At 49.7% G+C, this 12,702-nt stretch overlaps 2 protein-coding genes and 1 non-coding gene across 3 annotated transcripts; 1 reads left to right on the top strand and 2 right to left on the bottom strand.

The window, feature by feature from the left end:
- Nucleotides 1–340: 340 nt before the first annotated feature.
- Nucleotides 341–2,527, bottom strand: LOC123130157 (DIMBOA UDP-glucosyltransferase BX8). The gene has a single exon (XM_044550105.1). The coding sequence runs from the start codon at nucleotides 2,174–2,176 to the stop codon at nucleotides 773–775; it is 1,404 nt and encodes a 467-aa protein (XP_044406040.1). The 5' UTR covers nucleotides 2,177–2,527; the 3' UTR covers nucleotides 341–772.
- Nucleotides 2,528–8,660: 6,133 nt separating this feature from the next.
- On the top strand, nucleotides 8,661–8,821 carry LOC123132861 (U1 spliceosomal RNA). The gene has a single exon (XR_006465088.1). It is a non-coding gene; the product is annotated as a U1 spliceosomal RNA (small nuclear RNA).
- Nucleotides 8,822–9,391: 570 nt separating this feature from the next.
- LOC123131844 (glutathionyl-hydroquinone reductase YqjG) lies at nucleotides 9,392–11,999 on the bottom strand. Its single transcript, XM_044551535.1, has 5 exons — nucleotides 11,732–11,999; nucleotides 11,431–11,643; nucleotides 11,166–11,342; nucleotides 10,713–11,066; nucleotides 9,392–9,757 (listed from the first exon to the last, which is right to left on the bottom strand). The coding sequence occupies exons 1-5, from the start codon at nucleotides 11,852–11,854 to the stop codon at nucleotides 9,524–9,526; spliced, it is 1,101 nt and encodes a 366-aa protein (XP_044407470.1). The 5' UTR covers nucleotides 11,855–11,999; the 3' UTR covers nucleotides 9,392–9,523.
- Between the last annotated feature and the right edge of the window lie 703 nt (nucleotides 12,000–12,702).

The following is a 12,702-nucleotide window of genomic DNA, read 5'->3' as shown; positions in this document are numbered from 1 at the left end:
CAAAAAAATAATCTTAGGTAGAAGCTATGAAGAAATTTCTTTAGAGCCAGCTTAGATTAGAAAAATTAGAGCCTTTAGCCCCTCCAAACATGCATAATTTTGTGTTTGGCCCCTCTGAATATTCTGTCTAGCTTCGCCACAGGCCCAGGGTGCAGTCAAGCGCGCACAAGCATGACGCGTCTCCCGCGCTATGGTGGATTCACTCTGCCTGGGGAGGAATGGCGGAACAGGGAGAGACCAACAAGACAAGGCTTAGCTTTAACAGCGCTGCTATACACACAATGGTGTGTGGACGATTCCTGAACGACAACGCAGATCAACTCATCCATGCACAACAGTAAAGTGAAGCAGACGGCTGGATTTGGCCGTCGTCTCCTTGTCGTGCACGCAGTATCGTCTTTACAGTAGTTTCGTAGCTTTAAATAAAAAATGACAAGGCTTACTATATATGACACGTGGAGCAGACTAATGCCACGTCAGTTTTAACACGTCAAACATGATGCGGCCGTCTCCAGTCAACTGCCACATCAGCACTGACAACGGCCCCACCGGTCAGGTTTTGGCAAAAAAAAATCCCAGAAAACGGTGTTTTTCGTGAACTTTCATGAAGACGATGGTTTTTGGCATTGTCGGTGGCAATTTGCGATGGTTTTTGACAACTTATTCTAGACTACATAGAAGCAGATCCGGACAAACAAAACACGTGTGGGCTCGTGGCCCAGAAACAGACTACAGAGTACGGACTACTACCTACGGGGTCTGACACGGGACTTCACAGCGACAGGATGTGGTTCACCAGCTTGTCGACGCTGAGCCGGGACGACCCGCCATCGGCGACGGCCGCGGCCGCCCTGCTCCGGAGCTCCCGGGCACGCCCCCTCATCCCCTCCCCCTCCTCGCCCCGCATCAGCCGCCGGACGGCCGCCTCCACCGCGCCCCGCTCGAGCACGCCGCCGCCGTCCAGCGCGATGCCCGCGCGCCACACGTGCTCCACGTGCCTCGCGTTGCCCATCTGGTCGCCGAAGCAGGGCCGGCAGAGCATCGGCACGCCCCCGCACGCGCCCTCCAGCGCCGAGTTCCACCCGCCGTGCGTCCAGAACCCGCCCACGGCGCGGTGCGCCAGCACCTCCTCCTGCGGCGCCCAGCCCACCACCAGTCCACGGTCTCCGGTCGCCGCGGCGAACCCGTCGGGCAGGGCGGCGCCGCGGGCGAGCCCCGGCCGGAGCGCCCACAGGAACGGCTGGCCGCTGTCGGCCACGCCCCACGCCGCCTCGGCCAGGTCCTCGCCGCTCATGCTCGCCAGGCTGCCGAAGCTGATGTAGAGCACGGACGCCGGGGCCTGCGCGTCCAGCCAGTCGAGGCAGGAGCGGTCCTGCTGCAGGAGGCTGCTGGACGACGCCGGGGAGAGCTTGTGGAGCGGGCCGACGTCGAACACGGGCACGCCGGCGAGGTCTCGCCGGGTCGCCGCCAGGTCGGCGGCCTCCAGCGCGTCGAAGGTGTTGAGGATGAACCCCGCCGAGGCCCGCACCGCCTCGACCGCCCGGGACAGCAGCTTGCACATCAGATCGTGCCCGTGACGACTTCTGCTGTCGGCGCCCATCAGGTCCCGGACGCGGTACGGCGGCAGCTCCCTCACCGGCGCGTCCAGCTCCGACTCACCGCTCACCGGGAGGTAGCCCCTGTCGCAGAGCATGGGGTTGGCCACGAAGTTGCGGAAGCAGGCAGCGCTGCCGGTGCGCAGCACCAGCGCCGGCACGGCCAGCCGCCGCGCCACGTCCACGAGGGTCAGCAGGTGCGCGTCGGCGACCAGGCACGCGACCTCGTCCCGGGCGCCGGGGCACTCCAGCAGCGCGGCCAGGCGCTCCCGGAACGGCGCCTCGAGGGAGCCGTTGAGGGCGAGGATGTGCTCGAGGGTCTCCACGATCGTGCCGGGGCCGGCCGCCGGCAGGCCCTCGGGGACGGGGACGAAGTCGTAGGCCGGGTGGCGGGACGGGTCGGGCGCGTTGAAGCGGGCGTGGAAGACGGTGACCGCGAAGCCGCGCGCGTGGAGGAGGCCCGCGAGCTGGAACATGGGGTTGATGTGGCCCTGGTACGGGAGCGGGAAGAGCAGCACGCGGCGGCGGCGGCGGCGGGACGGGCCGCCGGCGGTGGCCGCGTTTGCTTCTCCCGGCGCCATGGTGGAGTCGATGGGTGTCGTGGCGTCCCGGGTTCCACTTCCACGGCACTGGCACTTCACACGGTGAGTGAGCGGGCGGGAGGTGCGTGCTGCGTGCGTATATGACGATCGTACGTGCTACGATGGGGTTGGAGGAGATGGAGAAGCACAAGTTGGATTCCAAGACAGATGCTCGTTTTGAACGAGAGAGTGAGAATCTGGGGAACGGGACAAACGAGATGCGGCATGCCAACTGCAGTTATTTTGGAGTTTTTGCTCAGGCTGACCGGCACGCTGGACCAGAGATCGAGGACAAGTTCCCGTTTCCATCCTTGTTCGATTCAAAGGCACCGATCTAGAGGGTACAGGTCTATGTGTATCGGAAAACCAATGTAAAAAAAAATGAAGAAAGAAGTAAAACATATCTGTTCATTGTTAAAGAAAACATTTGACCTGTGTAAAAAACAATATCGAATGCCAAATGTTGTACTTATTAACGAAGAAGCACCGCTATCCCGTTTGCATGAAAATTGCCAAGCATTATTGTTACGCTAACAACAACATATACAATAAAAATTCAAATTTTTGAAACTTATTTATTATTTATTTTGAATTAGTATTCATAACATATGCATCTCTAGAGCCACAAGGGCCATCCCTCTGTATAGGTACTTCTGTTACGGGCATGAGGGCATGAGTTGATCCACACACAACACAACCTACTTGGCCTCTTGGGTCACACCAAGCGACTCCGGAGGCATCCGCGCCGCCACACCCAAACCAACCCCCCCCCCCCTTCCCCTCCACTAGCCATCCAACCCCTCACCATCGTCGAAGAAAGCCATTAATCCTTTCTTCCCTCTGCCACTCCATCCTCATGGGACCCCTACGTCCCGATTTGCAGCATCTAGGAGCTCGCCAAGTTCTTCACACCGGAGTGGGATTGGATGTGCAGGGTGCTCTCCACCATGGCTAGGGGCGCGTCCCTAATTGCGGTGGCGGCTCTGTGTGCGGGCTAGTCTTGCTGGAATTTGGCCTATTTTGAGCCAGCCCAATAACCATTTTCAGAACTCCTAATAAATTCTAGAGGCCCACTTAGTCCATTCATACAAGGCAAGAGGTGGGACTAAATTTGAGAACTCCTGCTCGGCACTTCAGGCGCCAGGGAATCTCCCTGGCGTTCACACGCCGGCGCTGGTGGGCTGGCCCATGTACACGTTCACATTTGAGAAAAAAACAAAAAACAGGAAAAAATCGCAAAAAAAGTAAATTAAAAAAGTTCATGGATTTTAAAAACAATCATGAACTTGAAAAAGTTTATCAAATTGAAAAAAAGTTCATCAAATTCAAAAGGTTCATCTATTTTGAAAAAAATCATCATTTTTTAAAAAGATCATTGAATTTGAAAAAAGTTCAACAATTTTGAAAAAAAAAGTTCATCATTTTGCATAACATTTTGTAAAATTCATCGACTTTGAAAAAATTTCACCAGTTCTGAAAAAGTTCACAAAATAGAAAAAATTCATCTTTTTTAAAAAACTTCACTGATTTTGTACAAAAATCACGAAATTTAAGTAAAGAAAAAATAGCCAAACGGGCCAGCCCAGCTTGGAGGGCTTCACGCGCCCTTTTGCGAAATCCACAATAACAGACGCCTGAAGCGCCAAACAGGATCTGCCCTAAAGTTAGTCTTATACTGCTAGTTTAGTAGGAGTCAGACCTCCTTATAAGGGATATTAATTTCCCACATGTATGAAGATGAGAAAAAGAGAGACGTACACACGCGCTCCTCCTTCGTCGCCCGCCTCATCATGCCTCATCACGACGCGCGCGTGCTGCAAGTTGCGGGAATGAGTTGAGTCGTTGTCTAAACTTTTGCGATGCATGACTCGTACATAAAAGGTCACATGGGAGCTGAAACATTTTTGCTTTAGTGGAGATTGAATACGGACATTGCACCCTTCGGCTGTTGCATGTTCGTTTTATCTTCCATCTCTTTGGTTCACCTCCTGTCACTGCCAGATCGTCTCTTCCTCATGTGCCTATAAAAGAGAGGTCGCTCCTCTCCATAGAGACACACTAGAACATCATCTGCCTCGAGCCACTGAGTTCCAACCACTGGGCTACCGCCATATTCTTTCCCAACCCGGCTTGCGGCATGCACCGCAGGTCAAGACAGCAGGCCTCTGAAACCCCACCACTTTGAGTCTTGTATGGAAGAAGGGTGATAAGGTTTTTGGGAAGCACTTTGCGCGACTACTGAACTCTTCATCACAGACATCACAGACGCCGACGATCACTTCCCCAACATCGACAACCTCTTCGACAACATGGGTGACAACAACGTCAATGCTACCGCCACTGCTCAATATATGTTCATGTCTTTTCTCTTTGAGTTCATGCTAGAGTTTCTTGTTCTAGCATCTGTTCCAGATATGTTCTGATCAAGTTCACAAATTCAGATGTTGTTGTCCTACTCTTTGTTAGATTGTATGACTTGTCTCGTCTTTGTTATTATGGTCATGTTTTATCTACTGTTCATTTTAGTTAAATCATATGGTAAATTGCTCATATCTCCAATAAGTCTTCGGTCAGATCTAATCGGATTTAGCACCAGGAGCCCCGTAGACCGCAGTGGCGAGGTGCTGGCCTTTGGTACGTGCAGTGGCTGAACGACGGTGCTATGGTCCACGGCTTGGTGGTGGCGATCCAGATCTGATTAGACGGATGGTGGTGACTGCAAATTGTACTGCGGTGATTTCCTACCGCCCAACGACAATGGCAGTCATTGAAAGGTCTTTGGGAGTGGTCATCTTTCCTGATCTGGTGACTGACTTAGGCGGTGAGTTACAAATTATGGACGACGGCTTCACACATATGTACGGTTGTGCAGTGGCGGCGGTTGTATCGCATGCAGTTGTTCGGGTCGTGAAAAAGTAATGGTGATAATACATGGGTAAGATGCTGGTGCTACTCGAGCACTCTGTCTCGAGCTCCGAGCAAAAATCTAAGTTAGACCTGAATGGTTATACTTGGCAATGGCGATGTTTTTCTTATGTCATTATTTTGTTGAAGACATTGCTCAGATGTGCTCGGACTATTTTTTTCATGGTGAAAACCTAGATCTTGGCCTTGTGGTTGTATTCCGTAACAGTGACGCTTGAGTGTCGCTCCTTTATTAAAGGCGTTGTTGTTGATGAATCTTGTTGTCCATGTGATGTCATGAGATGGTTGATGTGGATAAGGTCATTGTTGTAGTTCCGGATTGTAGATCTGGCCGCTTTAAGACTTTTTTCTTTTTTCTCCTCTCCTACTCAGAGCATCTCCAGCCGCGCCCCCAAGGCCGCTTTTTTAGCTCCGGCGCCGAAAAAACGGACAAGTCGCGCCCCCAAGACGCCGAAATCCGCCGGATCGGCCCATTTTCTGACCCGGCGCGCTCAGGCCGAACCCGACGCACTGGGGGCGCTTGGGGGCGCCGGCGGAAGGGAAAATCGCCCGGCTCCCCACTGTCAGGCGAAAAGTCACACTGGTTCGCCCCATTTTCTCCTTTCCTTTCCCGACACCCTGCCGATCCCGGCGTCGCCAGCCACCTCTCCGCCGCCGCCGCCGCTATCTCGCCATTCCTTGCCGTGAAACAAAGAAAGATCCTCCTGACGCCGATCATGACTTGTTGTGTCATTTTGCACAATATGATCATTGAGAGCGAGCAGAAAGAGCCAGTGTTTGACATTGAACCATATTACAGGCAGGGTCCTCTTGTCCAAGTGGATCATCAGCTCCCTGCAACATGGATGGCCTTCCTCAACATGCGTCGGGAGATCCGAGATCCACAGGTGCATCATCAGCTGCAGCAGGATCTAGTGGAGCACCTATGAAGACTCAAGGGCAACGCCTAGCTAGACATGCAATGAAATATGAGTGTTTTTATTATTTGTGATGATTTTTTTGATGGTTTTATTTGAATGAGCGCCGAAACACGTCGAGCGTGGGCTGTTTTGCGCCGGAATTTGGGCCAATCCAGCGCCGAAAATGGGCTGAAAGCGCCGATACTGGGCCGATATCGGTGCCTGGGGGCGACCTGGGGAGGCGGCGGCTGGGAACGCACTAGCACCCAAGCCTAAAATAGCGTCGGCTCGCACCCAAGCGACGGTTTTCGGCGCGTCTTGGGAGCGCAACGGCCGGAGATGCTCTCATAGCCTTTGTCTTATATGATTTTGTTAGTTGCCTTGCTGGCGTGTTTTTACGTGTGTGCAAGTTAGTATTGGACGTGTGTATGATTATCATTGTATTTATATATCTTCTTGATGCTTCATTTTAAACAAAAAGAATCCATCTTTTATCAGAAAATGAGCATGGGTGTGAAGCTATTTTTTACGACCTCATGAAAAAGATGAACATCTTAGTCTTTGCCGACCACTATGTAAGTTCCACGACGACCCGGGTCCACGCACTTGTTTTGAAATGCCAAACTGCATGAGTGATAGAGATCTAAAAATAAATGAAAATTATTTTCTGTTACAAATATTTTGTTTGATAAAACATTTGAACCTCGTCCATCAAAGAAGCGGCCTCGACACGAAAATAAAACACAAAAAATGAAACCGGTCGTTTCCAGGAACTCGCCTCTACAACACCTGTCGCGCGGATCGAAAGAAAAGAAGAATTAGAGCATACAAAAAGCACGAAAAAAACAGAGGATGAAAGAAAGCCATCACCATCTCTGTGGACAAAAAATCATGAGCACACCAAACAGAAGACAGCAGATCGAATACAATCAAGTCTCACATGCGACTATCAGGTCATTGACAATAAAAAAAATTGTCAACAAAATAGTCAGGTCATCGAGAAATCTTTTTTTTTAACGGAGGTCATTGAGAAATTTTAGCTAAGTAGTACTACTAAACATGCTCAAATAGATTATACGATCAGACGGGGCACAGAGGACATCCACCTCCAATGGTAGATATCACCACCATCTTCTCGCCGCCCTGCTATGTTTCAAAAAAAAAAAAACTTCTCGCCGCCCTGCTTTCTGAGTAATAGAATAAGGCCTCATCGCATGTATTGTCCAGGCGGATGATGCACACGCTGTGACATTTCCTAAGTCATGCTCGTAGCGGCAAATAGATGTTGCGGCGCATGGGGGTGACCGTTGTGCGACCGATACGGGTCGGCTCGATGACGACGTTTTTTTTCTTCTCAAATACATACGAGTGTGCGTGTCATATGTTATAGAAGAACGGCGACATTTTATTAGTGCTACAAGCCTTCCAATTATTCTTGATTTTTGGTTTCAATTTTTGTTTTGCTACTGGTTTTTGTCTGGTTTTCCGTTTCATCAGTTATCATTGTTATTCGCCTTTTCTTATTTTATTTTTATTTTTTTCATCCTTTTTACTGTTTACTTACAATCTTTCTTTATTTTCCTCCGGTTTTAGTTTCCTTTCTCCTTTTCATTTTTAATTTGTCTTTTCCATAAATATTTTTACTACAAACATTTTTCAAATATACAATGAGTGATTTATAAATATGTGTTGAACATTTTTAGTATGAAATAAGTATTTTTATTTTAATATATGATGAACATTTTTCCAAGTACGCAACAAATTTTCAAGATGCACGCTAAACATTTTTAATACACAATGAACATTTTTTAACATATGATGTTCTTCAAATAAATGTTTAGAAGAAGCGAACCAATCTATTGTTGGATTGTTTGAAGGATAATGGTATCCGCATCAGACTTTAAGTCTCAGACTTGACACTGGTGCTCGTATTTTTTGGATTTATTTCAGGCCTTCCGGCGATGTGGGTTCAATGGGAGGAGATGTTTTCGTCGACTACAAAGGTCTATATGGCGACTTCGTTAATCTAAAGGTTGTGTCGGCTCAGTGTCTCGAAGGTACTCATAGAGTCATAGAGATAGGGTGTGTGTGTGCGCGCGTTCATAGAATGGGTGTATTTACGTATGTCTGAGCGTTTGCGAATACACTATGTTAAAAAAATGTTTAGAAGAAGTCACAGTACCATTACCAATATTTGATTTACTTTTAACAATATTTTATAAACATATTTTAAACTTATATAACCCAGTTTAAACCTGTTAATTAATGTATATCACTTTTCCAATTAAAAAACGAATATTTTTAGGTCTAATAAAAAAGAAATAATAAACTAAAAGGACCGCTCCCCTTTCAGCCTATATTTTTTTGAGGGGTCCCTTCCAGCCCATTTAGGCTGGTACTGGTGTTTCCCCAACTATTTGACGCATAAAGCGTCAATAGGACTCGGGCCGTCTGGTCCTCAGCCGAACAACGAGGCTGGTTGACCCATGGAAGTCTATCGGGCCATGTGTGGTATTCAGTTCGAATTAGCCCCGATCTTTTGAAGCCAAGGCCGCAGGACAGATGCGCTAATTACCCGTCATTAGTACCACCTCGCTTGCTACAGGTTGATGGAGGGAGCACCCTCACTATATAATCAGCGCCTAATGCTCCGTTGCAACATACTTACCTGGACGGGGTCTATGGCCGATGAAGAAGGGTCATGGCCTAGGTTAGTGGCCAACATTGCACTTGGTTGGTGCGCCGGCCTATCATCTCCCCAAGTGGGAGAATGAACGTCATAATTTATGATAGAGAGGGTACGCGTTCGCGCGGCCCCTGCCAAATTTTAAATCAAATTTTTGATGACTGATGTATAAACCTGTTAGTTCCACTATTGTATGTACATTATATTTAGGTTAGATTTTACCCATTATAAAAGAGATAGAACGCCTATTTTTCAGGGAAAACAAAGTGCGTTTTCACATTGATCTTGTAAAACATGCCAATATCACCCTTTCAGGAGCGTGGAGTGCACTGCAGTTATATGATGATGGACAGGAGATGGTGCAGGCGCATTTCTTAAACTTCCATCATTTTTCTACCCCGTCCATGACTTTTCCTAAGACATTTTTTGAGCCGTATGGAATATTTGTGAAAGCCTCTGTATGTATGGTGTGATTTTCTCATTAATATAGTTCAGTAATTTCTTATTTGATTTGATATTTTCTGTGTAATACAACCATTGGTATCTTTTGTCTTGATTTACATCTACTGTGTTGTCATCTGGAACGAGATCAGATGGTGAATCTTGCTTCTTTTTGCACTCATCTGATTGCATTTCTTTTAAGGGGTGTAATTCTCATGCATTTAGATTAATGGATGAGAACGACACGGATGCAGAGAGCCTTTATGACACGCATGCTGCTCCCAGCGCACAGCAAAGACAGAAATCATTATTCGAGAGGAGGCTTTCAGCTTCGGACACAAGCAAAGCAAATCACATCACAGCATCCTCAAGCACACAAGCAAACGGCGTTTGTCTTTACAGGAACAGCCTTTCTCTGTCATGTGGCGCATTGTAATCGATGTTGGGGCCTTGGGGGATGATCCCGTAGGGGTTGATGGAGGGGTGGCTCCCGTAGTAGTGCTTCCTGATGTGCTCCATGTTCACCGTGCTGCTGATCCCGGGGATCTGGTACATGTCCTTGGTGTAGTTGAACAGGTTGGGGTACTCCCTCAGCAGCTTCTTGTTGCACTTGAAGTGAACCGCGTAAACCTGAAAAGAGGAACGAACCGCGGGTCAAAAAATCAAAATGTATGTTTCGATGGGTCATAAATCAAAATGTATGTATGTTTCGACATGGAAGGTCGTAGCATTTGATTTCTTAGTATGTGGTATGGTTCTTGCTAAAAGAAGTTTGCGAGAATAGCTTGATATACACATGAAACTCAAATTTAAGTAGGAGTAGATATTCTGAATATAATATGCACATTCTGAACTTTAATGTTAAAATTCTCACTTTTCCTGAATTTTTTTTCATCACGAATTCTGCATTTCAGACAGTCCCCTGATTTTTAGTGTAGCAGTACTAGTGTATTTTGTTTATTATAATTCCTATTTGTTCTTTCTGAGATCTCCGCCAAATTTGACGACTTTGCAGTTAAGAACTCAGCTAACACAAATTTAAACTAAAATCACGGCACTTATTTCCAAACAGAACAGAGGGAGTATCCCTAAAGAGGGACAAAAGGGGGGTACCAAACAGAACCGAAGGCAGAAGCAGATAGAGAACCATCGCATCTCATATATGTACTCCCTTCATTCCTAAATATAGGTCTGTTTAGAGATTTCAACAAATGACTACATACGGAACAAAATGAGAGTATCTACACTCTAAAATATGTCTATATACATCCGTATGTAATAGTTTATTTAAAATCTTTAAAAAAGACAAATATTTAGAAACGGAGGGCCCTCCGTTCCACATTAGTTGTCTCTGAAATGTATGTATCTATATGTATTTCAGTGCTAAATACATCCGTTTGAGCAACAGCTAATATAAACGGAGGGAGTAGCTGTCAGTTGCGTCCACTAGATTCGTGGCCAGCATTTGCAGGGGATGGATATGCACAAACACAAAACTGGCATGGCATTGCCACAGGATAATATAATTTCAAGCAACCGCGTATCAAATAGGCTTGTTCAAAGGGCAGCAGCAGCGAACCAATACCTCGTCAAATCTTATGAGCGTGACGAAGAGGCGGACGTCGGCCTCCGTGAGCTGGTTGCCGCACATGTACCGCTGCTTGCCCAGGATCTCCTCGCACTTGTCCAGAGCTTCGTACAGCCTCGTGACGGCCTCGTCGTATGGCCCCTGCTTCTTGGCGAAGCCGCACTTGTAGACGCCGTTGTTGATGGCGTCGTAGACGAGGCCGTTGACCTCGTCGATGGAGCCCTGGAGGTGCGCCGGGTTGAGGTCCAGCCCGGGGTTCTCGGCGATGTCGTTGAACTCGGCGTTGAGCATCCGGATGATCTCGCTGCTCTCGTTGTTCACCACCGTCTTCAGCTGCTTGTCCCACAGCACCTGCCATGGCGACCAAAGATCCATTTCCTGCTCGATCAGATCATGTGTCCAGTCGAGTGGGGATGAGGATTGAGGAGAAGAGCCCAGATTCAGACTCACGGGGACAGTCGGTTTGCCGGTGTAGTTGGTGCTCGCGATCTCGTACAGATCCCTGACGCTCTTGGCGCCGTTGAAGGGGTCGGGGCTGGCGCCGGGCACCTCGTCGGCGGTGGCCGGGAACACCCACCCCAGGTGGTCGTCCGACTCCCTGGTCCGCTCGAAGATGGGCTTCACCGACTGGGATTCGCAGGCAGGCAATCTATCAGCGGATGCTCAAATCAATTCTATCATCGGATGTTTGGTCTGGGTCCGCAGGTGTGCTCACCGAGAAGCTGATGGCGTGGTCGAGGCCCTTGAGCTTGAGGTAGGCGAGGCAGCGGGACGCCCAGGGGCAGGCGTAGGAGACGTAGAGGTGGTACCTGCCCGCCACCGCGGGGAAGCGGGCGGAGGCGTCCCTCGACACGAAGCTCCGGAAGGTGGACGGCGTCCGGTCGAACGCGCCGGTGTCGGTCACCTCGTCCAGCGCCGAGCGCGCCATCTGACAAAAAGAACAGAGCACCAACCACTGAGCACAACTGACTCCGTCGACCGAGCACCTAGCCGAGCCGAGCGCGGGCGTTATTTACCTTGACGGAAGAGGAGGGGGAGGGGGAGGAGGAGTAACCGGCGGCGGCGGAGAGCGTCCTGGCGGCGGCGAGGCTGCGGGAGAGGAGGTGGGCGGATGAGGAGGAGGGGACAAGACCCGGCATGGTCAAGCGATGGAGGGAGGAGGGTGTTATAGGTGGCGCCGTGATGAACCTTTTTGTTGTTTATTGCCGGATGTAGGCTCGGCACCGGGGCCGGAAAGCGGCCAGGTGAGTGAGTTGGTCGGGCGGGGAAGCTGCGCGGTGGGGGGTGGGAAGGCGCCGCTGGCGGCTTCTTCACGTGATGGGAGCAGTGACGACGTGGTTGGACCTCGGACGGATGGTGGTTTGCGGGAGGAGGATGGCGTGGCGTGGCGTGGCGTGGCGTGGGTGGAAGCGCCGTGGTGACGGAGGAAAGGTCGCAAGGTAGTAGGACAGCGGCGGCTACGGCCGGGCTTCGTGGTCGTTGACTTGGCACTGTGGGTGAAGGATTTGCTCCAAACAAATTGAGTTTTTTTTCTCGCAAATATGCAAAGCTTACGTAATCATTTTATTGATAGAAGGAATAGAGTGGGTATAGTGAGGGATACAGCACATGACACGAAAGCAGGCAGACGTGAATTCACATGGTCCCGAAGGCAGATAGACGAGAGATGCTCGGCCGAATGGAGGAAACAACACACCTAAAACCATCCAAGCTCGAATCAAGAGCGGCAATGCCAAACCAGCGATATGTCCCGACATTGCCAAAGCCAACATTGCGAGCGAGCGATCAAGCTTCAAGAAAGAAGACGACGCTGGAACGCCTTCGAGAAGGAAGCAACCACCCCCACAACCTGACGCAAGTCCCGCGCCCAACCGCGCCCAGTAGCAACATCAGTGGATGGCTGGGCCATGCCGTCGAGGGGGAGGAAGGGCTGCATGGATGGGTGCCCATGGCTGCGGCCAAGGCACGACGCATCCATGTATGGAGC

The sequence above is a fragment of the Triticum aestivum genome, chromosome 6A, assembly GCF_018294505.1.
Source record: "Triticum aestivum cultivar Chinese Spring chromosome 6A, IWGSC CS RefSeq v2.1, whole genome shotgun sequence".
Classification (NCBI taxonomy): Eukaryota; Viridiplantae; Streptophyta; class Magnoliopsida; order Poales; family Poaceae; genus Triticum; species Triticum aestivum.
This window is presented reverse-complemented; position numbering and strand designations above follow the sequence as displayed.